The 25,692-nt window shown below is 50.1% G+C and overlaps 1 protein-coding gene across 1 annotated transcript; it reads right to left on the bottom strand.

Moving 5' to 3' along the window:
* Nucleotides 1-253: 253 nt before the first annotated feature.
* On the bottom strand, nucleotides 254-24,968 carry FAAH (fatty acid amide hydrolase). Its single transcript, XM_037039475.1, has 15 exons — nucleotides 24,659-24,968; nucleotides 11,742-11,855; nucleotides 9,709-9,843; nucleotides 9,348-9,481; nucleotides 9,063-9,269; nucleotides 8,805-8,845; nucleotides 8,431-8,555; nucleotides 6,803-6,928; nucleotides 6,198-6,295; nucleotides 5,646-5,745; nucleotides 5,308-5,348; nucleotides 4,181-4,220; nucleotides 3,620-3,728; nucleotides 2,985-3,130; nucleotides 254-2,731 (listed from the first exon to the last, which is right to left on the bottom strand). Exons 1-15 carry the CDS (start codon nucleotides 24,854-24,856, stop codon nucleotides 2,603-2,605), a joined length of 1,743 nt encoding a protein of 580 aa, XP_036895370.1. The 5' UTR covers nucleotides 24,857-24,968; the 3' UTR covers nucleotides 254-2,602.
* Between the last annotated feature and the right edge of the window lie 724 nt (nucleotides 24,969-25,692).

Here is a 25,692-nt window from a genome sequence, read left to right on the forward strand (position 1 = left end):
TGTTTGGGTTCAAAAAAAAAATCATATGATCCAGACAGTGATAATGCTATACAGTACAAAGTGTCAGAGAAGCTGTTTAACCAGAGGGTGACCAGGAGAGGTGACATTGGAGGCAAGTCTTCCAAGCACAAGGACAGCTAACACCGAGGCTGTGATGCATGGATTAGCTTAAGGTGCTCGTGTGGCTGGAGCATGATGAACGAGAGGAAGAGACACCCAAAGTGAGGCTGAAGAGGTGGGCAAGGCCCCCTTTACACGGGGCCCTGTGGGACACAGAATTTTATTCTTGGTAGGATGAGAAGCCATTGGAAAATTTTAAAGAGAGAAGTGACTCAATCTGATACACACTTCTAAGGAGTCACTCCGGCTACTATATGGAAAATTGGTTGGGGGACAGGTGACGATGGAAGGAGGAACCCAAATTAGGTTACTGCAGTGTCCAGGAGAGGCAGGTGACTTGGATTAGGGAGTAGGAGTGGAAATGGTCCTTCTGCAATGACCACCTCTGCCACCTTTCAGCAGCATTTGACCCCTTATTGCCCTTTCCCCAAGTCCTCATCACCTGAGGAACGGACGTGCTTGTGTCAATGTCCACCCCCACCCCCCCACGACCCCAGGAACCCAAGGACAGGAGCCAGGCCTGGTTGAACTCAGCACCACTAAGCACAGGGTGGGTGTGACCATACTGAGGCTCCAAGGGCCAATCACTGAACCAGTGAAGGAATGAAGGAGAGTCACCCTCCACTGAAGCCTCATATCTGGAAGCACAAGGATGTCAGTAACCAAAAAGAGAAAACTGGGCAGATTGCAGGTAGTTTCATGGCATCATACGAGGCAAAATGACAGCAGTTATGAGGAACCAGGGCAGAGTGCCACAACTTCTGGGTCATCCCCATCAAGGTGTTCATGTGGGTTGGGCCTTTTAGTCAGCACCAGGGTATAGGGCCTCACACCTGCTCTGAGACTGGGGCCACCAAGGCAGGAGTGCCCTTGGCAGAGAATGTTGGTGCCACTGGTTCTGCACCCTGGGGGAGCAGAAACATCATGACAGCAAAGGAAAGCAGCTAGATCTGAAAAGAGTTTGAAGTAGGCCAGCTAGGAACCTGGGGCCCACCCTGCTGGAATGCTCAGGCTCAGAAAGGCAGGGGACTCAGGGCTGGGACCAGGGAGGAGTGAAACGGCCCTGCTGGTGGGGCCAAGAAGTCTATCACCAGCGAACGAATCTTCCACCTGCCAGGCAACGGAGTGCAGTGAGAGGTAACCTGGCAGACTGAGTTGAGACAGCTCACTTGCATCTCAAATGCCAATTTCCAAACCGCCTCTCTCTCTCTGCACCTGGACCACCTCCCTAGCTCAGGCCTAGGTGATTAGGATAAAGGAACAACCTCCTGACCATTGCCCAGCCTCCGTCCATCCAGTCTACGCTCCTTGCTGCACTTGTGTGATCATTCGAGCTCCCCATTGCCCTTGAGACAGGATTCAAATTCCTGAACTGGCCCCGAAGGTTCACCCTGGCCTGGCCCCACCTACATCCTCACTGCTTCTCCTGTGCCCATTTAACATGCTTCCCTCTACCAAACTCACCCTGACCTTTGGGCATACTGTTATTTCCTCTCCCTGGGATGTTCCTCCTCCCCTATCTCAGTCTCTGGGAACCTTCCAGACTCAACAGAGGTCCTCCTCATTCAGGAAGCCTTCTCAGACCAATGTAGTCCTTGGCCAGCCCTGTGAGCACTCTAACAGCCTGTCTTGTCTGATGCTCACCTCCCCAGGCCTGTGGATCCTTCTCTCCAACAGTACCAGCTCAGGGTCAGCACTCCACTCCTTGCTCTTTTGTGCCCAGCCCTGTGCTGGCCACTGGGGACAAAGATGCACAGTTGGGTCCCTGCCGTCAAGGAGAACCAGTGCGCTACGAGAGGTAGCGCCCCCCCCCCCCCACACACACACACACAGATGCCCAATACCTGGGGCAGGCTGAGGGAAACGGGCCACCTACTCCAAGGCTCAGTGGAGGGAGGGAAAGCCTCCTGGGGAAAGAGGGATCTGAGCAGGCCCCAAAGTATTTAAAGGTAGAGGAGCTGCAAGGGCATCCTCAGCAGATGGAAGAAGAAAAAAAGGAAGCAGCAAAAGGCAATGTCTCTAACAAAGTAGGACTCAGTCTAAGGCAGGGTGCGGGGAGGAGGAGGCTGAAGTGCTGGGTCTGCAACACCCACTCTGAGAAGCCTGTGTCCATCCTGTATGTGATGGGAACCAGGGGAGGTTTGGGAGGCGGATACTGACATGGCTGGAGGCAGGCTCTAGAAGGCCAAGTCTCCAACCCTGTGCCCTAACAAGGATGGCCAGGAAGTACACAAGATAGAAACCATTTTTTTAATCTTAGTGGGCTTTTGCCCATGTTATACCCATTGGCTGCCACATGTGGAGGGGGTGAGGGCAAAGACTGGGGACCAGGCAGGGGAGCAAGGTCCAGACTGAGAGAGTCTTCGCTTCATGGAGAGGTAAAGGGAAGGAAGCCTGTGTCCCCAGGTAAATATTTCCTTGAAGGGTGGCAGCTGTGCCCTGACCAGGCTGGGTCCTCTGGAGGCAGCTGGACAGGCAGCAGTCAGAATGACCGCTTTTCAGGGGTCATCAGTCGCTCCACCTCCCGCATGAATCTCAGACACAGCTCTTCTTGCCAAGGTAGAGCCACGCACTGCACAGCCACAGGCAGCCCCACACTCTTCTTCATGGCCTGCAAGGGACACAGGGATCAGGATGGGAGGTAGAGAGGTGGGATCCCACCCCAGGTCCAGAAAGCACCCCAGCTGGACAGGAGGAGCAGCACAGCAGGGCCAGGCTGCAGTCTTTCGGGGTCTTACATTAAAAAAAGAGAGGCAAAGATTCTGTGTGCTTATACTGTTTCCTCCACAGCAGCTAGAGTTAGGGTATAGGTGAGTCCAGGGGAAGAGAGACCCAGAGTTGGCCAGCCCAGTCTGTGACCTCACCTTCCACAGCACTTTGTCCCAGAGGTCTCCAAAGTAGCCCCTGTAATGTTCCATCTGGGCCTCATCCTCAATGGTCACTGTGGTGACAGGCACCACCCCCGCTGGGAAGTCCAGGCAGTTGTAGAGTACAGTGTAGCTGACGGCCCCTAAGACACAGCACAAGTGGCTGGAGCAGCTTAGTGACTTTCAGTGCCAACTGTCCTGTCTGTGCCTTAGCCTCCCACCTTGTGAAATGGCATCTGGTCTCCACAGGGGAGAGACAGGGAAAGGCTCTCTCCCAGGGCTGACACTCGAGTGAGTGACGAAGCCACCACCTGGAATGTGGAATGTTGTTCCCATTTTCTTGGCTTATCTAAATTCCACCTGGACTTCAAATAGCACCTCCCCAAACCACACACTCTGTAACTCAAGATCTCCAACTTGAATAGTGGGGAGAAAAGGAGCTCATTCCTTCCCAGGGCATCCCACAAGATTCCCGCCTCTCCAGCCAGCCAGACTATGAGCCCCTCCAGAGCCAGGTTCTCCCCCAGGGATCCTCTCCTACTTCCCAGTGGCCCCACCAGACACAGGGCTGAACTCATAGAAGAGAAGGGGTGGGTAGAGGTGTCAGGGCACAGGGGGGCAGCAGGCCTCACCTGAGGCCATGCCTGGGGCATTCAAGTCCATAGCAGGGCCCAGCATGGGGGTGAGCAGCACATCCAAGTCCATCGCTCTCCACTGGGCAATCACAGAGTTGCGGTACGTCTGGGGAGGGGACAGGCACAGGTGGAGCACTCAGACCCAGCCCCTCACATGAACTCTCCAATACAGGCACTGTATGGCTGGGGTGACTCTGGCCCCAGCACCTGCCCAGGGATGTAAACTGAGCCACAGCAAGATGGAGGTCCTTAGGGCACACAGGCATGGCTATTTTCAGGGGGAATCAATTTCTCCTCCTCCTACACAAACTGTGGACCCTGCCAGGATGGCAAAGAGGGGTGAAGAGGTATCTAGAATAGGAGCCTTAGGCTGACCCAACCCCCAAGGATGCGCATTTGGGAAAGTGGGGGTCAGAGAGCACGGCCCAAGCAGGCCAGGCCTGGGAGGGAAAGAAGGAATGACAGGACATTCCAGGAGATTCTCCTGGCAGGTGGGCAATTCTACTGTCCACCCCCATCCTCACCCCGCTCTAGTCTATCTAGGAGCTCTGGCCTCACCTCAATCTCGTGATGCAGTTCCCAGAGCTTTTCAGCGGACCTGGCAGAGAGAGAAAGGTCATCAGCTGTGAAGTCCACAGCCATGGGGATTAGCAATATCAGAACCCTACTCTTTCCCTGGCTGGTGTAGCTCAGTGGATTGAGCGTGGGCCTGTGAACCACACGATTGCAGTTCTATTCCCAGTCAGGGCACATGCCTGGGTTGTAGGCCAGTTCCCGGGTCCCGGTTCCTGGCAGGGGATGAATGAGAGTCAACCATACATTGATATTTCTCTCTCTCTCTCTCTCTCCTTCCCTTCCCCTCTAAGATAAAGAAATAAAATCTTAAAAAAAAAAAAAGAACCCTACTCTAACACCTCCCAGGTCTCACTCCTGCAGGGACCCATCTCAACAGTATGGGAGCTCTGTGAGGGAGGTAGTGCAGGGCAGAAGTTCAAATCCCTACTGTCCTGCTGAGAAAATGAGGGCCCAAAAGGGACTTAGGCTGGGTCACTAGTGACTCCACAGCAGACCAGGCCTGATTCCTAGCTACTTAGCAGAAGACAGAGCTGTCAAAGGTCCTAAATGCTTGGTGATGGGAGAAGGAGCAAGTCCACAGGATGTCAGGGCCTGAAAATGGAGCAGCTTATGCCCTGATTTTCCTGCTCAAGACACTAGGGGGCAAATAAGACTGTGCAGCTCAGTGCGTTTCAGATTGCTAGGAGCAGCATCTCTCCCAGGTGCTCAGTATCCCCCTTTCCCAGCCCCACAGCAACTCCTTCCTGGCCCTTTCCACCCATGCCCAGACAGGCCAACCTTCTCTCCACCACCCACAACCTGTTATCTCCCTCAGGCCCTTGCTTTCCAGCCAGACCTAAACTTTGCAACGGGAACTTTAAGATCCCATCTGAAGGCCACAGAGGGACTATATAATAGACTCTTTAATTTGATATCTCCAACTTGAATAGTGTTGGGGACAAAGAGCTCCCGTCCTCAGCACTTAGTCAAGTTGGAAATACTGAGTAACACACTTACTACCCTATCTGGGCCACTTTCAGCCTCAGAAGCTACTTCCCACCTTCTTTCCTGTCAGAAACCCAGGTCAGGGGAAGAGAGAGGCAGATATCTGGGCTGGGAAATATTCTTACCGAGACTTCATGCCACTGAGAAAGGCTGCCAACCTTGGGAACTGCAAAAGGGCAGACACAGGGTCAGTGACTCAGCTTTGGGCCAAGTGCTGACAACAGTTTCCTGCAGGCCAACCCACCCATGTCTTCTCCCTCAGTCGATCCCCTCACATCTCCAGATGACACCCCTTGTAGCATTCAGGCTAATTAAAGATTACAGGGAATGGGAGGAGAGGAGTTGGTAGGAGCTGAAGAGAAGAGACCATGCCTGCCCAAACTAAGAGACGCTAAGGAGAAGGGGGAAGAGCCTCAACACTCCCTCTCACACACCCCACCCCTTCCACTCCCTGTGCCCTCACCAGAGGCCTCAGCAGGAAAGCCAGCAGTCCTTTAAGCCACTCAGGCAGCTTCAGAATCAATATCAGGTGCCCCAAGCAGGGGTCCACCAAATCACCTTTGCTGGGAGACAAAGGGTCCAGTCTAGGCATTCCCACCCCAGACTTCCCTCCTGGCTTACCCCTACCCACTGCATTCTCCACCCCCCGCCTTTTTTTTTCCTACTCAGCTACCTCCCTCCTCGCCAGACTCAGTAACCACTGGTCTCCAATCCCTTCATCTTCCGCCTCCCAAAGAGCTCAACTCAGGGCCAGGCCACAGATGCTCAGTCCAGCCTCCCCTTGCACTGACACCTTTCTAGTCTCCCTGGTAAGGTGTCTCCAGGCTTAACCTGCAGTTGGAGATGCAGTGTGGTCCCTGCCCAGAATGCCTAGTCCTCCTTTGTGTTCAGCTGAGGCCTGTCCCCAGTCTTTCCCCAGGTGGCCCATCCTTGGGGGTCAAAGCACCCTGCTGCTCTCCCCGAGTCTACCCACGTCCTGATTCTACCACAGACCTCGAAGCCCATCAGCACTCACAAGTTCTGTAGGATGCTGCTGCCACCATCGCCGAATATCGCACCTATCGACAGGGTCTCCAGGGCATACTGTATGTTCCTTGGCAGGAAGGGAATCAGCTGCAGGGATTGAAAGGCGGAAGACCTCCAAATCTAGAAACTCTTGGGTCTCACCATCCCCATGCTGCCAAAGTGGCCTTGAGGAGGGACTGGACCAACTCTGCCACAGAGGAGCTCTCACTGGAGACACGAAGGTAGCCTTACTGGCCCATGAACTCCCTGGAGGCACACATAAACTTGCCCGAGACGAGCAGACCAAAACCCACTGGCCAACCATCTCGGGGCCCTGGGAACGTGCGGACAGCGGCGCACCACTGTCTGTGGTTGATGAAGTCCTCCCAGTGCCACGCCTACACACCCCTAGCCCAGGTCGGTTCACCATTAATCACTTACCCCAACACTCCTGATTAGCCCTCTATATACTGATGCCACAGGGACACAGTTCCCATCCCCAATCACAAAACAATCGGGGTGCAAGGATGCAAGGAAGGGATGGCAGCCATGGGTGCCAGGAAGGCTTCCCTGAAAAAAGGCCATGCCAGGACTTCTGGGCTCCTGCAGCCATACCGTGTGGCCAGCAGCCTCTAGTCTCTGCTTGGTCTCCAGCAGAGCCCGCTTCATGGCCGGGGTGGGCATGGTATAGTTGTCTGTCTCATAATACCCCACACGCAGGGGCCGAGAGCTTGCATAGACCTGGGGACAAAAACCCAAGAGTCAGAGTTGAGTCAGGAGCCAAGGCAAGGCTCCCAAAGATGGGAAGCTACTCAGCCAACACAGCTGCCAGACTGTGGCCTGGATCCGATGAAAACTGACCTCCAGGAAGGCCAGTCCCTTTCACAATATACCCTCACAATATACCCTCATGATGGCTCCACAGGTGGGCAGAGCAAGCAGGCAGATTTCCACATCAGGAAACTAAGACTTCAGATCTAGGTAAGGAGATAGGCTCACAGTGGGGCTGAAACTGTCCCAAGGCCCCCGGATGCAGAGTGACAATACCGAGTTTGGAACCCAGCCATCCTGTCTCCTGAGCTGAGGCTCTGCACTGCCCGTTTCAAGAATATGAGTCCTGACTCCATGATAAATTGTTCCAGACCTCAGGACAAGGACCTCATTTCCACCTCTCCTCCCTTTCAGGGAGGGCGTCGTAAACCACTGGGTTCAGCTAGAACGTCCTTCTCTGCTGTGGCCGGGGAGCTCACCCATCAGCCCAGACTTCCCATCTGCCAAGAAACACCGAAGCTCACTCTCCTGTCCAGGGCCCTCGGCCTCTTCAAGGCAAGCTGGGCTGGGTGAGGGACAAGTGCAGCTTACTCTACACGTGAACGTGACTTTACTATCCACTGCCTACATCCATTTACCTTGACGACTCCTGAATGTTTTGTATGTAAAGTACAAATAATTTTATTTTTCACTCTTGAAAACCCCATCCACTCTTTTAATAAAAATATCAAATAAATTTATCCTCTAAAACTCCTTAATTCCCTCACCTCAAACATCCTCACCTTGCTGTGTCCACCAATCCTAAACTATTATTATAACATGATCCTTACAAACCCCTAGGCTTTAAAATCTCAACAAACATCCCGCCGCTCCACCCATCCTCCACCACCCCCTCTCCCCTGCCCGTCCTGTTGCTACTAAGGTTGTGTTGAGGTAATGTTCTCTCTCACTATAGAATTAATGAACTCGGCTTGGTCCGATCAACAGGCTGTTTTGGTGGTATTTTGGGGAGCCAGCATGCAAGTCGGTCCACAGATCCCAGCTTTCTCTGGCAAGGAGACAGCTCTGCCTCTAGCTGTCCTTAACTCACTAAGCCCATGTGCCAAGCATCACAGTGAGGGCTGGGGATATGGACACAAGGTGTCACACAGAGCAGGCACAGGAATTCTGTCCCAAGTTGTTCTCGGTGCTGGGAAGTAGTTTCTCAGTGGCAGCAGCAGAGGCTGGAGCTAGAAGGCAGAGCCTGTCCTCAGCAGAGGTTCCTAGCTGCCAATTTGCAGTTTCTAAATGCAGGTAAGGGTTCCATCTGGTGGCTATCTTGGAAGCAGCAGCTGATCCTGGTCTCCGACAGCTTGCTGGGGGTGGTTTTCAGGAGACAGGGCCTCCACAGCCTGCCCCTCCTGCCTGAAGGCTGCTCTCTGGGCTCCAGTGATACTGAACCCACTTCTGTGTCCACCCCTACCCCTGCTCACCTCCTCCTTGAAGGGCAGTGGGGGCACCATGGGGTCCAAGCGGAACATGTCCTCACATAGCAGTGCTCGCAGGCACAGTGCCAGGCTCTCCACATCCCGGGCCATGGGGCCAACTGAGACCTGTACTGTCAGGTGGGGAGGGGAGGGAAGAGAGATCACTTGGCCCCAATGGACTCTGGGGTAGTGTCCAAGTAAGGGCTCAAGTGTGGGCAGAGACAAGGAGGTAGGAACTTAGACCTAGAGTGGATGGGGGTGGGGCGGGAGGGGAGGGGAGGTGGCAAACTCTGCCCCCAGGAGAGGCGGGGGCAGAAGTGGATGGGCAGAACCCCTCCCATCCTCCTGACCCAGAGCACTACGAGAACCGCAGACCTTACCTGCCACCAGTCCATAGACAGAGCTCTTCAGGCCAATCTTGCTGGATAAGAAACACAAGATGTTGGAAACAGGAAGGAGCCAACCTCTGCCCTACTACACACCCATACAGCAACTCAGGGCCAGTTGTGTTGTGACACTCCCTCCCAGAAAATCCTCAGTTAGAGAACCCCTGCCTGCAGCCCAGAGAGGTGGGAAGCTAGGCCAAGGTCACACAGCAAGGGTCCCAGAAGCCTCCTCCACCACCCCCTACACCAAACCTGAGGCGGTTCGCTGTGGGCTTGAGGCCGCAGATGCCACAGAAGGAGGAGGGAAAGCGGATGCTGCCCCCGATGTCAGTGCCCAAGCCCAGGAGGGAGCCTCCAGCTGCAATGAGGGCCCCTTCACCCCCCGAGGAGCCACCTGGGCTCTTGCAGCAGTTCCATGGGTTTGTGGTCTGGCCGAAGAGGGGGTTGCTGCAGTCATAGCTGGAGGAAGCAGGAATGGGTCAGCCATGTCACACCAGCACAGGTGACCCTGCCTTCACACCATGCCCGAGACCCAACCTGAACATGGACTGGGGGACGTTGGTATGCACGAAGGGCACAGCACCCTGCAGCTTCAGCACCTGCACCACCACACTGTCACACTCTGCTGGCACCCCCTCATTCATGCTCAAGCCCAGGGTCGAGTCCTGGCCCTAGAAGGAAAGAGGGGCACCGAGAGGGACATGGCTGATGAGTCAGGGCCCTTCGGCAGCACAGGGTCCTTTCCCACCACCCTCTCACAGGCCAAGGCAAGGCACACCATGGTGCCCACGCAAGGCCTCTGGACCCATTACTTTTTGAGGGCCCAGGGTAACCCAGGCCACAGAGCTGGCTGGCAGGGATGAGGGAAGTTGAGGCCTGATACTGAGGCAGGGCACACCTGGTAGCTGAAGCACTCCTTGAGGCTCACAGGAACACCATAGAGCAGGCCCTGCCTTGGGGCCTGGGACAGCTGAGTCTCACAGTCTGCCAAGTAGGTGGTCATGCAATTGGTCCCTTTGTTCACTTCCCAGGCCTAAGGGAGGGAGAAATGGACACAAGGCAGAGTGAGGCTAGCTTAAAAAAAAAAAAAAAACAAGCTAACAAATTGTGGTAAAATATACATAACATAAAATCAGGCTTTTAAAGTATACCCAGGGAAAGGGTAGTCAGCAACGTGGCCCAGAGCACATCAGATAATCTAGGACCCAGCACCCACCTCACTGGGGAAATATGGCCCCAGCTGCACCCTGGCTGTCTCTGGTCTTCAACCTCAAGTGGAAGAGAGAGAGTAGTCCCAGGGCCAGGGCACTCAAAGGATAAAGGCACTGGCATCAGAAGCCCCCAAAAGGAATGAGTTGGGAGGAGGATGACCCTTGGCCACACCCCTCCCCCTTCAAGTCACACCTCTGCCCAGTGAGGAGGCAGACAGGAGTCAGACAGGGGCAGATCCCCACCTCAGACCACACTCAGAGTCAGCACTGAGCAGGGCCAGACCCAGGCTCCAGCCTCCCAGAGCCCAGCCCACTCTTATTTGTCCTAGGCCTGGCCCACATCTGCCCCAGGAACTGTGCTCTCTACCAGGAACTGCTGAATCAGATAATCAAGTCACTCAGAGGAGTGACTGACTCACAGAAAAGGGGTTGGGAGCTTGGCCACACCACACTAAAGCTCTCACACCACACTCAACAGGGCCCTAAGGGAGGAAAGGCCAGGGAAGAATGAGGTACAGCTTTCAGTAAATACTCTGGTTCCTGTGAAACACCTGAGAAAATGCGTGTAGGTCCTGTTATCAGACTCAGGCTCATGAAATCTGTCTCCAGGCTACTGAAGGAAGGAAGGTAGGAGGCCAATTTACAATCAGAATGCTTTCCTGTGATCTCTTTCAAGAAGTCATGTACAAGTCACACTCATAACATTATTTCAGACATTTTTGTTGAGCACTTTCGATATGAAAGACATACCATCCAGCACTGAAGTGCAAAGACAAATAAGACAAGCTCTGCCCCCCCCCCCCCCCCCCCNGCCCCCCCCCCCCCCCCCCCACAAAACTCACATTTGACATGGGAGAGAGAAAAACAAGGCAGGTCCTATAAGGCGATGAGAAAATGTGCTATCTCAGGCTGGGAGAGGAGGAGGGTAAGGGAGACTTCATGAAAGAGGAGATTCCTTCTCTAAGCCCTGAAGGCTCAGCCAGAGGCACCTGTTGCACCAAGCAGGACAAAAGAGGGAAAAGAGCCTTCTAGAATAAAGGAACCCCACACGAGCCAGCACAGAGCATGCAGGCCCTAGGTGCCAGGGAACTGCCAGCAGCTGAGCAGTAGCTGGCTTGTGTGGGAGCTTGCCCCAAGCTCCTGATGCCCCAAGCTCCAGAAGGCCTTGGCCAGAGAGGATGCTGGAGACAGAGGGGAAACAGAAGGGTAGAGACTGAGGAACTGGAGACCTGAAAGGGAATCTGGCCAGGAGGCTGGCACTTGATCATGAAGGGAGATAGTGGTGGAGAACCAAGGTGGCTGAAGGCAGGTGCGGATAAGGGGGGTGGACTAGAGAGAGCTATAGAAAAAGAACAGACTAGACTTGGTGACCAACGGGGTGGGGACAGGAGGGACAGTGAAATCTGGGCTGAAAGCCAGGTTTCTAGCTAAGACAACATGCTCAGTGTCCTTCTCCTCCCCCCACACACAGAATCAGTCTCTCTGTTTCTCTCTTTCTGTCTCTCTCTGTCTCTGTGTATGTGTGTGTGCCTCTCTCTTCTCTCTCTCACATACAAACACTCACACATCTGCAGCTCTGGCTCCCTCCCACCCCAGCAGCCCCTGGCACTGTGTTACCGCCAAGGCCCTCAGCAGGATAAACTCCAGGCCAGGTTTTCCCCACAGCCTGTGCAGGAAAGCGACTGAAAAAAGATCACTGCCTCGCCCTGGTTGGCCTTACCTTTCCCAGGTAGGTGAAGAGTACAGCCTCTGGAGACAGCTCCCCCTTGTTCAACTTCTGCACCAGCTGAGGCAAGGTCAGGGCCAGCAGTGCTTCTGAGTCCAGGTCAGGGTTCTGGGGAGACACCTCAGATCAGTCCCCGAATCCTTACAGGCCCCACATGCCTGCAGCGCACACCTGTGGTCCACATCCTCATGTCCCCACACCAACTGAGCAGATGCTCACTGTCACATGCCAATCCATCACAGACATGCCCACCCACAAATCTGAGGCTGTGATGAAGCCAGGGCAAGCCCTCGCCACCTTGGACAGTACGGACATTGTCTCTTCACAAAGTTTCCTAGAGGGGATACCCAGGGAGAAGCCATGCTCAGGCTAATTTTTTAAATGTTAGAATTAATTGAAATAAAAAACCTAGGCTCTGTGAAAGATGAAATGACAAAGTGTACACTGGAGGGAAATATTTGCAAACCCCATATCCAACCAAGGGGTAGTATCTGAATGTACAAAAACCCTCAAAAGGCAACAGTGAAAACAAACACTCCAGTCGCAAAATAGACAAAAGACATGAACAGGCATTTCATTGAAGAGAATATACAGATGGCAAACAAGCAGAGGAAAACATTAAAATCACTGAGATATTATGACACACATACCAGAACACTTTAAATGGAATATACAAGAACAGTCCTAAGTACTGGTGAGGATGGAGAAACCTGTCACCCCTGCACCACTGGCGGCGGTGATACAAAATGGAATAGTTGCTCTAGAAAACAGTGTGATAATTTCAAAAAATAAACAATAACAAAACATGCAATTATTGCACATCCCAGCAACTCAATCGCAGGATATTTATCTCAGAGAAATGGAAACTTGTGCCTTGAGGGGATATTCAGCATTTGCACATTACAAAGAGAATCTCACTGCCCTGGCTCCAGAAGGAAACCCCGGAACCACTGCAAAGCACCAGCAGCGATGGCTGCCCACTGTGTGCCAGGCACCGTGCTGGTATGCTCTATGGTTTGATTAAATCTACTACCATGCCCTTTGTACAGTAAGGAAACTGAGGCTCAGAGCGGGGAAGTGCCTTGCTTGGGACCACACAGGCAAACTACAGTTCTCTGCCCACCTAGCACGGGCTGCCCACTGGCTGTCCACCGGCACCTGACCACTCAACCACTAACAAGGAAAAGTTTAAAAAAGAAGCACCCACCCTGGGTGATTAGGCTGCAGCTGAAAGCCACAAACAAAAGAGAATTTTTTTCATTCATTCCACAGATATGATGCTTACTCTGTACCAGGTACCACACTAAGCATGGGGTTATAGCTGTGAACAAAATAGGCGTATCCATGCTTTCGGAGGTTTACACAAGGTGTAGATTAAGAGTGAGCAGATTATTAATAAGTACACAAATAAGAATTTTGGACAGTGATTAATAATATAAAGAAAATAAAACCGGGTACAGGAAATGGGCAGCAGGCGAAGGGTGGTCAGGGAAGAGCTCTCTGAAGGAAAGACATTTGATCAGATACCTCATGGCTGGGTTTCAAGGCTCCCAGAGTCCCTGGGATCAGCCTCTACCAGCAAATACCCAGCTACTTCCTCCTCAAGGGTACTGGGCTGATTAAAAGACTAGGCTAGAGGAGATCTGAGTCACAGCCACCCATTCTTACCTCTATTGTCTCCTGTTCATCAAGGTCTCCCGGGGCCTACTTGTTGCCAAATCCAGCACAAACCTGACCTTGTTTTTTTTTTGTTTGTTTGTTTTTTGTTCCACGTCTCCCTGGAGATTCCCCTGGGCCTGGAGACACGACCCTCCCTGATTTTCCTCCTGCCTTTCAGCTATTTCTGTCATTTATTCAGTCAGTCAACAAACATTTTCTGAGCATCCACTATGTGTCAAGGACTATGCTACGGACTATGAGTTTAAGAAATAACCAAGACAGGCAATTCTCTGCTTTCAGAGAGCTTACATTCAAGGGAACAAATTAATTAGTAAGTAATGAACAGACCACAGCAAGTGTAAGAAAGAAAAGTGCTGTGGCAGAAATAAGCAGAGAACTGATTCAGATAGCATGGGCAGGCCTCTCCCAGTGGGTGACATCTCAGCTGTGATTTGAAGGATGAAAAGGAGCCAGACAGTAGAGACAGACAGAGGTTCCTTGGGGTTCCCTCTGGGTACCTCTTCTTCCCTCTCTGATGTTGGGAGAAGTCATTCTTTCTGGTGGTCTCCTCTCCAGGCCCTCTACCTGCCCAGTGGCCTTCTGATCCTCTACCCAGTCTGACCCAACTGAGCTTAACTTCATTCCAAAGGCTTAAGTTCTTTGGAAGAACTTGTACCAAAACAAGTATAAGCTGTTATACCAAAGGCTTAAAGCTGTTGGTATAACAGCTTTATTAGTTCAAATCCAAGACATTACGCTAGCACATCACGATGATGTAGCACTTAGCTCTTCCCTGGCTGTTTTTTTTTTTTTTTTTTTAATATACAAAATGATCCCTGGCTCGTGTGGCTCAATGGATTGAACTCTGGCCTGCGAACCAAAGGATCGCCTGTACAATTCCCAGTCAGGGCACACGCCTGGGTTGTGGGCCAGATCACCAGTGCGTGCACTCGACAGAAACACCACTAGAGTTGTGGTGTTTCTCTCCCTCCCATTCCCTCTCTCTAAAAATCAACAAATAAAATCTTTTTAAAAATATACACAAAATGAAAAGTGAACATTCCCCCAACTCTGGAACCACCCTACCCAGTCCCTCTTCTTGGGGGAATGTGGCAGGGGGGACCCCAAGTTAACAGTTTCTGATGAAACCTTACAGGAAAAAAAAGTTTATGAAAAACTCACAATGTATATAATTGTTGACCTATACTCCTACTTTTGCACAAACGGATCATACTATATACACAGTACTACACCTTGCCTTTCTCACCTCACAATGAAAATAGCAAGATTGCTTCCCCCCATTATATAAATAAGTGATCATTGTTTTGCTTTGTTTTGTTCTGTTTTGTTTTTTAAATGCCTAACAGTATGGCAAAGAAAGTAAAAATCACCAGAAGGCCCAACACTGGGGTAATTACCACCGACCATCTGGTCGCTGCCATTTCCTGCCTGGCTAACAAGGTGCCACAAAGTCCCTGTGCACTTCAACTACAAGCTAACAGCAAGCTCTCCTCAGTTCTCGGTATAAATTTTTAATTCTTTCCTAATGTTCTTCCATGCTGAAAGTTGATGACGCCGCTGCTAGCAACTACTTTAAAGTCTTCAACTAGTTATCAGGAAGCTGAGACATTTTCTTCCACAAGACACCAGAAGGAAGTCTGTACCTCCAGAAGACTTGGGGAAAACTAACTTTGTATGGAGAATGCAGGAAAGTGTACAGATAACTTCAAACTGAGTGTTTGGCCACTCTAATACACACACTTTTCAAGGGAAGGATACTATAGCTACCACTGAATCTGTAGACCCCCCCAAAAAAGGATTCTGTGGAACAGAACCTCAGAGGGTGAGCTGATCATAAATTCCTAAGTGGGCAGGTGATGGTGTGTAGTCATTCCTCAGGCCTACACAACTTCCTTGGTGAAAGGTTGCAGGCCAGCCTGTGCATTGTTCTTGTGCATCCAGGTTAACACTCCTTTGAAATACCAGAAGTAATACCACTATAAGGGAGAATTAACCCTCAAGAGAGCACACAATCTTACAACTGTCCTGTAATCCAATCCCTGACTTGCTTTCTCCAACCATCCTTATGTCCCCTCCTTAATTTCAAATGCATAAAAGGACCTACAAAACTTATTCTCTGGAGCAGCAATTTTCCATCAGTCTGTCACAAGAATTTTTAAAACACACAATACTTGACTATTTAGTCAGAAGCACTAACTCTTTTCCCTTAGACTGTCAAATTTAAAAATGACAACAGCCAACACAGTAATAGCCATCCTGTGTGAATGCCCTATCTTGAACTATAAATATATAGGTCATACAATGACCTATATAAGAGTTGCATCTTATTGGTCACATCACATGACAAGGTTGTATCTGATTGGTTAATTCTTGGTACCAGAAATTCTTATAGCCCTGGCCCGGTACCTTAGTTAGTTAGAGCATCCTCTGATTCTCCAAGTTTGTGGGTTCAATCCCCGGTCAGAGTACATACAAGAATCAACCAATGAATGCATAAATAAGTAGAACAACAAATCAATGTTTCTCTCCCTCTCTCAAATCAATACATTTTTAAATACATTTTTTTATTATGGTATTACAGTTGTCCCAATTTTTCCCCTTTCCCCCCCTCCACCTGGTACCCCATTCCCTCCAGCAATCCCCCCCATTTAGTTCATGTCCATGGGTCATGTATATAAGTTCTTTGGCTACTTCATTATCTACACTGTTCTCAGCATCCCCTAGGTCTATTTTGTACCTACCAATTTGTGCTTCTTAATCCTGGTACCTTTCCCTCCATTTTCCCCCTTCCTCCTCCCAACTGACAACCCTCCAAATGATCTCCATATTTATGATTCTGTACCTGTTCTGCTTGTTTGCTTAGTTTGTTATTGGGATTCGATTATTGATCACTGTGATTTGATTGACATTTTAATGCTCATTGTTTTGACCTTCTTTTTCTTAAATAATTCCCTTTCAGTATTTCATATAATAATGTCTTGGTGATGATGAACTCCTTTAGTTTTGCCCTTGTCTGGGAAGCACTTTGTCTGCCCTTCAATTCTAGACGTTAGCTTTGCTGGATAGAGTAATCTAGGTTGTATGTCCTTGCCTTTCATGACTTTGAATACTTCTTCCCAGTCCCTTCTAACCTGCAAAGTTTCTTTTAAGAAATCAGCTGACAGTCTTATGGGAACTCCTCTGTAGGTAACTCTCTGCCTTTCTCCTGCTGCTTTTAAGATTCTCTCTTTATCTTTAACCTTTGGCATTTTAATTATGATGTGTCTTGGTGTGGTCCTCTTTGCGTCCATCTGGTTTGGGACTCTGTGCTTCCTGGACTTGTATGTCTATTTCCTTCACCAAATTAGGGAAGTTTCCTTTCATTTTTTTTTTCAAATAAGTTTTCGATTTCTTGCTCTTCCTCTTCTCCTCTGGCACCCCTATGATTCAGATGTTGGTACATTCAAAGATGTCCCAGAAGTTCCTAAACCTATCCTTGTTTTTTTGAATTATTTTTTTCTCTCTGTTGTTCTGATTGAATGCTTTTTCCTTTCTTGTGTTCCAAATCATTGATTTGATTCTTGAATTCATCCCTCCACTGTTGGTTCCCTGTAGATTTTGCAACCTTCATTTCTTCCTGGGTCTTTTTTATGGCAGTGAAGTATGCAGTGAGTTCCTGGAGCATCCTGATAACCAGTGTTTTGAACTGTGCATCTGACAGTTTGCTTATCTCCACTTCATTTAGTTCTTTTTCTGGAGTTTTGGTCTGTTCTTTCATTTGGGCCATATTTTTCTTTGTCTCTTCACTTTGACAACCTCCCTGTGTTTGTTTCTGTTATTAGGTAGAGCTGCTTTGACTCCCTGTCTTAGGGCACCTGTTACGTTGTGTAGAGCAGAGCCTTAGTTAATGCCAGGGTTGGGCAGCCCATGTCACCACTCTGTTGCTCTGTGTGGGTGAGAGTTCACAGAGGAGACAATGCCACTGCCTGGCCTCCAGAGTTTTGCAGAGGAGGAAGCTGTCTCCCCACTCGCACTCCATTTTCTCCCCATGTGCCATGGTGCCCCTCCAGCTATGGCCCTGGTGATGAATCCCAGAGAGGGTGGGTCTGTGTGAGTCCTAAGTCCAGCTTTGAGCCCTTTAAGAAGATACAGTTTCTTTTACCACCCCAACCACCACTGGTTTTTATAGCCAGAAATTATGGGGACTTTATCTCCTAGTGCTGGGCCCCTGAACCATGAAGTCTGGACTGGGGCTGGGATCCTTAGCTCCCAAGGTATCCCTTGCAATTTTTATCCACCACACTTCGATGTGGGACCTCCTGTTCCCGTCTCTGCACCTCTCTGCATCTTTGCCCCTCCTACCCATCTGGAACATGTGGTTTCTTTCAATCCTTGGTTGTCAGACTTCCACACAGCTCGATTTTCTGACAATTCTGGGTGACACTTGTTTTGCAGTGTAGCTATATTTTTTGCTATAGTTGTGTACAGAGGTGAGGTGTGTTTACCTAAGCCTCCATCTTGACCCAGAAGTTCCAAAATCAGTAATTTTCTTTTAAATTTAAAAAAAAATCCTTATATACAAGTATAGGCACCTGTGTTTTTAAAAGAGCCACTATGGTGCAAAAAGGTAGGTAATTATTACTTTTTTTTGTAAGTCAACCAAAATTATACCTATTTTTTGTCAGCTAGGCAAATATATATATTTTTTATTGTGCCACAGAATTTTAGTAACAAGTTTATGTATGCAATGAGATGAAAAAGGTGGTAAATCACTGCTCTGGAGCAACTGACACTTTGCTCCCCAGCATATGTTTGTTGAAAAAAAAACTCATAAAAATTCGCTACAGATTTGGGCATTTCTACATTAATAAGTCATCATCACTCCCCCATCTGTTTTCCTCCTTTTGAAACATCTACTGTCCTAATTTCAGGTATCCTGGATTGTCCTCTGTGTCTTTTTCATTTTCCCTCTTGATTTTTTAAAAATCACTTTTGTTCTATTTCAAGATATCTCTTCCGTCCAAGATGGAGGCATAGATAGATACACTTTGCCTCTTCACACAACCAAAAGAAGGACAACAAATTTAAAAACAAAAAATAACCAGAATTGCCAGAAAATCAAACTGTATAGAAGTCCAACAATTAAAGAATTCAAGAAGAAATATTCATTCAGACCAGTAACAGGGGTGGAAACAGGCAGGAGGGGTGGAGAGGACTTGTGGCAAGGCAGTGGCTGGAGGACCAGGCAGTCCGACATTTGCATGTGGATAAACCAGGAGAGACAACTGTGGGGTGAGAGAGACCATGCTACCCAGGGTTCTGGTGTAGGGAAAAGAGCCTCAAAAACCTCTGGCTGTAAAAACCTGTGGGGTTTGTAGTAGAGAGAGAAATTCCAAGCCTCATAGGAGAGTTCATTGGAGAGACCCACAGGGGTCCTAGTACACACACAAACCCACCCCCACCTGGGAATCAGCACCAGAAGGGCCCAATTTGATTGTCAGTAGCAGGGCAAGTGACTGAAAGTTAGCAGAGAGCCAAGCAAGTGGCTCACCATCACCAAGTCCTCATTACATGAAATGTTAAAGGGACTTATGTAAGAAAAAGAAGATGATAAAAAATATGAACAGTATAATGACAACAAACTCACAACCATCAACTAAACCTAAAACAAAAACAAACTAAGCAAACAAGTAAAACAGAAACAAAATGACAGAAATGGAGATCACATGGAGGGTAATCTGTGAGGAGGGGAGGGGTAGAGTGGGAGAAAGGTACAGGGAATAAGAAGTATAGACAGTAGGTACAAAATAGACAGGGGGAGGATAAGAGTAGTATAGGAAATGGAGAAGCCAAAGAACTTATATGTACGACCCTCGGACGTGAGCTAAGGTGGAGGCGGGGGGAATGCTTGTGGGAAGGCAGGTACAGGGCAAAGGGGTATAAAGGGAAGGAAAAAATGGGACAACTATAACAGCATAATAAACAAAATATACTTAACAAAGATATCTCTTCCATTTGATCATATATGCTACTGACACTGGTCTCAACGAAAACTATACCGTCCTTCAATTCATCTACTGAATCAGGTTCAAGGTGGGTTTGGAGAAGGCCAAGAGATGGAACTATAGGTCAGATCCAATTGAAGGAAGTAACATTTGTAAGAACAGTAGGATTTTGACAAAACAGGTTGGAACAAATGTGGGGAAAGGGCACTGAGCCTACAAATGCAAAAACTACAAATGCAAAGGCACAGAAGCATGAGCAGTTGTTCTGTGATATCTCCCCCAGCCATAATATTCTATTAATAGTACTCCCTCTTATAGACTGGAAAAACAAAAACAAACTAAGCAAACAAGTAAAACAGAAACAAAATGACAGAAATGGAGATCACATGGAGGGTAATCTGTGAGGAGGGGAGGGGTAGAGTGGGAGAAAGGTACAGGGAATAAGAAGTATAGACAGTAGGTACAAAATAGACAGGGGGAGGATAAGAGTAGTATAGGAAATGGAGAAGCCAAAGAACTTATATGTACGACCCTCGGACGTGAGCTAAGGTGGAGGCGGGGGGAATGCTTGTGGGAAGGCAGGTACAGGGCAGATCCCCAAGTGGGGCACCTAGGAATTCAGGCAGAGAAGGAGAACTGCACAGCGGAGAGAACCTGTGCTCAAGTAGGGGATATGGCCAGTCTGGATTGAACACCAGGGCCTCCCAATCAGGGCAGAGGGAACCGTAAAAATTGACTGATGGTGGACTTTTCAGCCAGCTGGATGAGTAGAGGCTAGAACCAGACACATTTCTATTCCAATAAATAAATAAATAAGGCCCCGGCTGCTGTGGCTCAGTGGATTGAGCACAGGCCTCTGTGAACCAGAGGATCACGGTTCGGTTCCCGGTCAGGGCACATGCCTGGGTTGCAGGCCAGTTCCCAGCAGGGAACACACAAGAGGCAACCATACATTGATGTTTCAACTAGGTATCTCATTACCAAAAAAGAGTTTATTCAGGAAAAAGAAAGGATTGCAATCCAGTGTGTGCAGAATTGACAAACCATATGCGCACACTGAACCAAACAAAGGTGGAGGAGAGACTTAATAAAGACACGGTGGAAGTGAAAGGGAGGGGCTGTTGCAACCATAGAACTGTTATAAACATAAGGTTGTTCCTCACAGGGACATCCAGTGACAAACAGTGCAGAGCTCCTCCCATAATCCCTAGCTCCTCCCACAGGCCCTCCCCATTACGTCTAGGTTAAAGTCCATTGTAATTTTATCAATCTCCTCAATCTAGAAAGGATATCAAAACTCATTTAGGAAGCAGGGTGGGGAAAACAGACAAGAGTTGTTACAGGTTGTTAAGCTCCAACGGTCAACAGAGAGTTAACTAGAAACACACCTTGCTCTACAGTTGTTCTAGATCTAAAGAGAAGACAACTGTTTTGTGATGATTCAGGCAATGCTTAGGATTCTCCCCTCCTTCAACACATGAGGGGAGAATACAGGAGCTTTCTAGGCTCCCATCAAGCTTCGTGTGGAGTCTATTAGGCAGGAGCTGTATTACAAGCTGCTGTAATCTCCCAGCGTCTGCTCAGAGGCCTGCTTCCCATGGTGCCCCTTGCTATATTCATGGCCAGGCAGAGAAAGCCCCAGAAGAAAGGCTGCTAAGACAGCTTTAAAGCCCACACCTCCCAGTCATCCAGTGACTCCTGAGGCAAGCAGAGGGAGCCTTAGAGTCAGGGAGGTTCAGGCTGGTGTCCAGTTCAGCCTACCTCCTACCTGCTCCCAAGGCCTACAAAACTATTGTCATCAAGATCCCACCCCTTTGCTCCTCGTTCAAAACAGTGAGACTCCTGAGGTAACTCTCCCTTTTTATCCAGTCTTAGCAAAACCGAAAGAAAATTTCTTGGCTTCCCCTCCTGGAAGAGCCAGGCTTTGCGGTTCTAAGGCCAAGCTCTCTTGCCCCAGGCGGGTGTGTAAACAGCTCTTTGTATTTCAGAGTCAAAATTTCTGCCCTGAAGGATTCCATTCTTAAAATTAATGAAAGGTGGTGGTTCCAGAAGGAAACTAGATACTGATGCTTGGAGTTGAAGGGAGGGAAGACCCACCCTTCTACCACCCCACACTCCTGTCAGCAGGTGGGCTTTTTGCACCTGGAAAGGGAGTTCTGCAGGCAGCAACTGTGGGTGGATTCCTACAGCTGTCTCACTGCAGAATTTGGAAGGGCAGAACTAGGCGGGCTGCACAGAAAGACCTGATGCCTTGGGAGCAGCTGAGCAGATCCCCAAGTGGGGCACCTAGGAATTCAGGCAGAGAAGGAGAACTGCACAGCGGAGAGAACCTGTGCTCAAGTAGGGGATATGGCCAGTCTGGATTGAACACCAGGGCCTCCCAATCAGGGCAGAGGGAACCGTAAAAATTGACTGATGGTGGACTTTTCAGCCAGCTGGATGAGTAGAGGCTAGAACCAGACACATTTCTATTCCAATAAATAAATAAATAAGGCCCCGGCTGCTGTGGCTCAGTGGATTGAGCACAGGCCTCTGTGAACCAGAGGATCACGGTTCGGTTCCCGGTCAGGGCACATGCCTGGGTTGCAGGCCAGTTCCCAGCAGGGAACACACAAGAGGCAACCATACATTGATGTTTCTCTCCCTCTCTCCTTCCCCTCTAAAGATAAATAAATAAAATCTTTTAAAAATAAAAATAAATAAATAAATAAATAAGATCTATGCTAGCCCATTCCTAGCACAGGAATGGTATGGAGTAAATTCATCCCATTACATCTAGTCAAAACCTCACCACAGTCAAGGCCACACCCTGGGTCTGGCTGCCATCTAAGGTTCAGTTTCCTTTCCTAATACCTCTCCAGTGGAATGAGGCTGGATAGTCCCAATGGGCATCTAGGTTCGAGTTCCATCTCAACCCCAACTCAAAAATCACTTGCTGCATCTGAGTATCTGTTAAGGGTCATTTTCTGTGACTCCCTCCCAGTCTCCCACCTAGGCACACCCTTCTACCTCCTGTTGTCTCTGCCACCTGGACCTTCCTACCTGTCAGACAGGAATCCCATCAAAACACATGCCCTCACAAACACTCATAGCAAGTCTCCCTCAGCACACACAACAACTACCACAATTTAGCATTTTTGATTTCTAACTAGGTCTAGTGCTTCACATAACTGGGGAAAAAGCCTCCTCTTCTGGGACCCTCCTCTGGCCCATACACACACTGAACTGATCTAGAAGGAGAAAACCTTGCTGACAGATCACCCAGGGAAGGTCTGGAACTAAACCTGCTCATAAAAGGGGCTTGTCAGGAGTTGGCCATGACAACCTGAGCGAAGGAGCTGGGGAGACTTCCATTCTAGCCCGGCTCATTGGGGCAAAACCCTCTCTGGCCCCTCTTAGGCTCCTCATGCACAGAGTTTGAACTGTAAGCTCTCCGGATTCCCTGGGCAACTGTTACCGAACAAGGGGTCCGAGGGGGAGGCAGTACTTGGCCCACCGAGGGATGCCAAAAACTGCTGCAGAAAACAGGGGCCCCTCCCAAGGACAATATACTAAAATCTTAAGGTCCTTCTGTCCGCCGCCAATTGGAAACACATCTCTCAATGCCAGAGATTTGTGAAAAGGAAACAAAATGTTTATTTAATGCTATTTAGGCCTAATGCCTTCCTTAAAATATTAAAGTCTTTAAGGATATACACCTACACACACACACACAGCGCTCCCTTCTCCCACTGTCCCAACTCCGGGTACCGTAAATCAGGAAAAGAGCACACGTCCGTTTTTCTCCCAGGCCGCTGGCACGTGAGCTGTGTCGCCTGCCTGTCCAGGCAGGATCTCCAATTAATCCAAAGTCATGCGGCACCTTTCACCGGCAAGAGTTCTTTGTACCAAGTTCTAGTCAAAGTCTCTCCTGCTTTCCAGGCTACTCAGCCAAAGGGAGCACGCCAAAGCCGTGTGGGCCTCTTCTACCAAAGCCGCGTCTTTCTTCTTCACCTGGCCGCAGGGATCTCCATTCTGGCAAAGTTGCGTGGTTTTCTCTTCCACCTGGCCAAGAGGGGGTCTGCACTCTGCTGAAACCGCATGGCTCTCCCTCCTAATGGCTACAGGGGTCTACATCTTTCTAAATAGCGTGGCTCTTCCCCTCATCTGGCCAAGAGGGGGTCCTCACTCTGCTAAAGCCACATGGCTCTCTCGCAGGCACTCTCTCCCAGAAGCAGCCCCAGTTCCAGCCTGGTTAGCCACTCTGCTAAAGCCACATGGCTCTCAAGCAGGCACTCTCTGAGAAAAGCAGCTCCCAATTCTCAATTCTAGCCTGGTTCCCCCACTCTGCTAAAGCCACATGGCTCTCAAGCAGAGTCCTCTCTGAGAAGCAGCTCCCAATTCTAGCCTGGGTAGCAGCCACTCCCTTCTCCCTGGCCCAAAACTTGGCCACAGCTATTTAACATATCTATGAAACCAGTTAAAGGTTATAGATATGTTAAATGCCATTCCAGAGGTTAGCTACAAAACTGTTGCTATGCAAAACAGCTCTCAATGGCCCTGCTCCATTCATCCCTTCCCCCAACTGACACCTTGGGGGGGGGGGTGAGGACTTCCTAATATTTCCTCCAATATTTCTGTACACTTTGCGTTCTGGACACCATTCCAAATCTTTTCTGGCCCCCCCCCCCCTTGGCTGCACCCTGTATCACAACCACTCCGTGATTTCAAAGTCCTAACCCTAGCATCCTATTGATTCTCATGCCAGAGTTTTAGCGGTCTAATAGCCACTGACCTTTATGAGTGATTTGTAGAGAAAGGGAGAGAGGGAGGAAGAGAAGGGGGAAGGAAGAGAGGAAGAGAAACACCGATAGATTGCCTCCTGTACGCGCTCCGAAAAGTTCGAACCTACAGCTTTAGGTGTGTGCCCTGACCGGAATTCAACTTGTAACCTTTTTGTCCACCGAATTTCGCTCCAACCAACCGACCCACCCGACCAGGGCCAAAGCTCCTCCTTTGACCCAGTGCAGATGGCCTTCTAAGACCTAACCTCTCTCTTTCGTTTCCCTTCCTCCCCTTTGCCCCCACCTGGCTCAGAAAGAGCACTGAATGCATTTGGGCAAAAACAGGTTCCGAAAGTTATAAAACCTGCGCTGCCCACACACCTGCGCTGCCGGTCACATGCCCCTACGCGTGCATCGGAGCAGCTTAAAGTGATGGTGGGGGTAGTCCCAGCTTGCGCCCCAGGACCCCGACCCCATCAGTCACCTGGAGCCGGAAGCGCTGCGCCGCCTTGTCCATGCTTTCTAGGGCTGTTTGCTGTTTCTGTCGCGCCCGGGCGGCCGCACCCCGCGCCATCCGGCCACTGGACCAGCGAAGGGCCACCATCGCGGCCACTAAGCAGCAGGCCACGGCAGCCCCGGAGGGACTGGGGAGCGCAGCCCACAGTTCCTGCAGCACCATCATCTCTCTCTACAGAGAACTGCTGAGAGAGAGAGAGAGAGGACCAGCACTCTTGGATTCCGCCGCAAAACCCGGCATGGATCCGCCTGCGTGGGAGGAGCGGGAGGAGAGCTGCACTACCACTGCGCCCCCCACCCGTCCTCCGCGGGAGCGCGCCGTTGCCAGGCAGCAGGCCGGAGGCCGGCGGCGCGCAACAGTAAAGGTGTGGTCTGCCTGCCCAGCTGCACCGCTGGGGTTAGTCCCCACGACCTTGTGCGTAGGGTCAGGCTGAGCTGGAGGACCGAGAGGTGAAGCAGGAGCATTAGTTAACAGCGGTTCGGCGCCGCAATTCGGCGCCGCCCCTCGGCCTCACCCAGGGCACCCCAGAACCCCTACTCCCAGAAGACGCAGACAGCTGACGCGCCTGCAGGAAAAGCCAGAAAAAAAGGACTGGGAGAGAGATCAGTCGTCACAAACTGTTTAGCATCTGTTATGGAGAACCTTGCGTCAGAGCTGGCACCACAGGGCGCCCACCTGTCCCCAGAGCGTGGCTTCTGGGGAGCCTGCCCTGGGACCGGCTTAGGAAGTTCCCCTGGGGATCCCACCTGCTGTCCCCTCCCTGTTATCCAATCCCAGGATCCCGTGTCTCTGGCCCTGGGCTCTTCTTCATGGACAACCCATCCATCACTTACTTGTCTGTCCTGCTTAGCCACCAGGCAGACTGACCTCCCAGGTCCTCTTTTTCCAGTCCCAGGCCCTCCTGGAGTTCACACGCAGCAAGCAGAAGGAATGCCTGACCAGCACCAGAAGGTGTCTGGGGACCTGTTTCCCTTCATTAAGAGGGTGGAAGATTACATACA

Source organism: Sturnira hondurensis, unplaced genomic scaffold (genome assembly GCF_014824575.4).
Source record: "Sturnira hondurensis isolate 20B ecotype Veracruz unplaced genomic scaffold, ASM1482457v3 Scaffold0025376, whole genome shotgun sequence".
NCBI classification, from domain to species: Eukaryota; Metazoa; Chordata; class Mammalia; order Chiroptera; family Phyllostomidae; genus Sturnira; species Sturnira hondurensis.

Excerpts from the sequence above, each read along its gene's own strand:
- FAAH (XM_037039475.1), bottom strand. The coding sequence starts at position 24,856 with ATGATGGTGCTGCAGGAACTGTGGGCTGCGCTCCCCAGTCCCTCCGGG. Across the intron at positions 11,856-24,658 it reads CGCAGCGCTTCCGGCTCCAG|AACCCTGACCTGGACTCAGA; the intron begins GTGACTGATGGG and ends GTGTCTCCCCAG. Across the intron at positions 9,482-9,708 it reads AGGAGTGCTTCAGCTACCAG|GGCCAGGACTCGACCCTGGG; the intron begins GTGTGCCCTGCC and ends CTTTCCTTCTAG.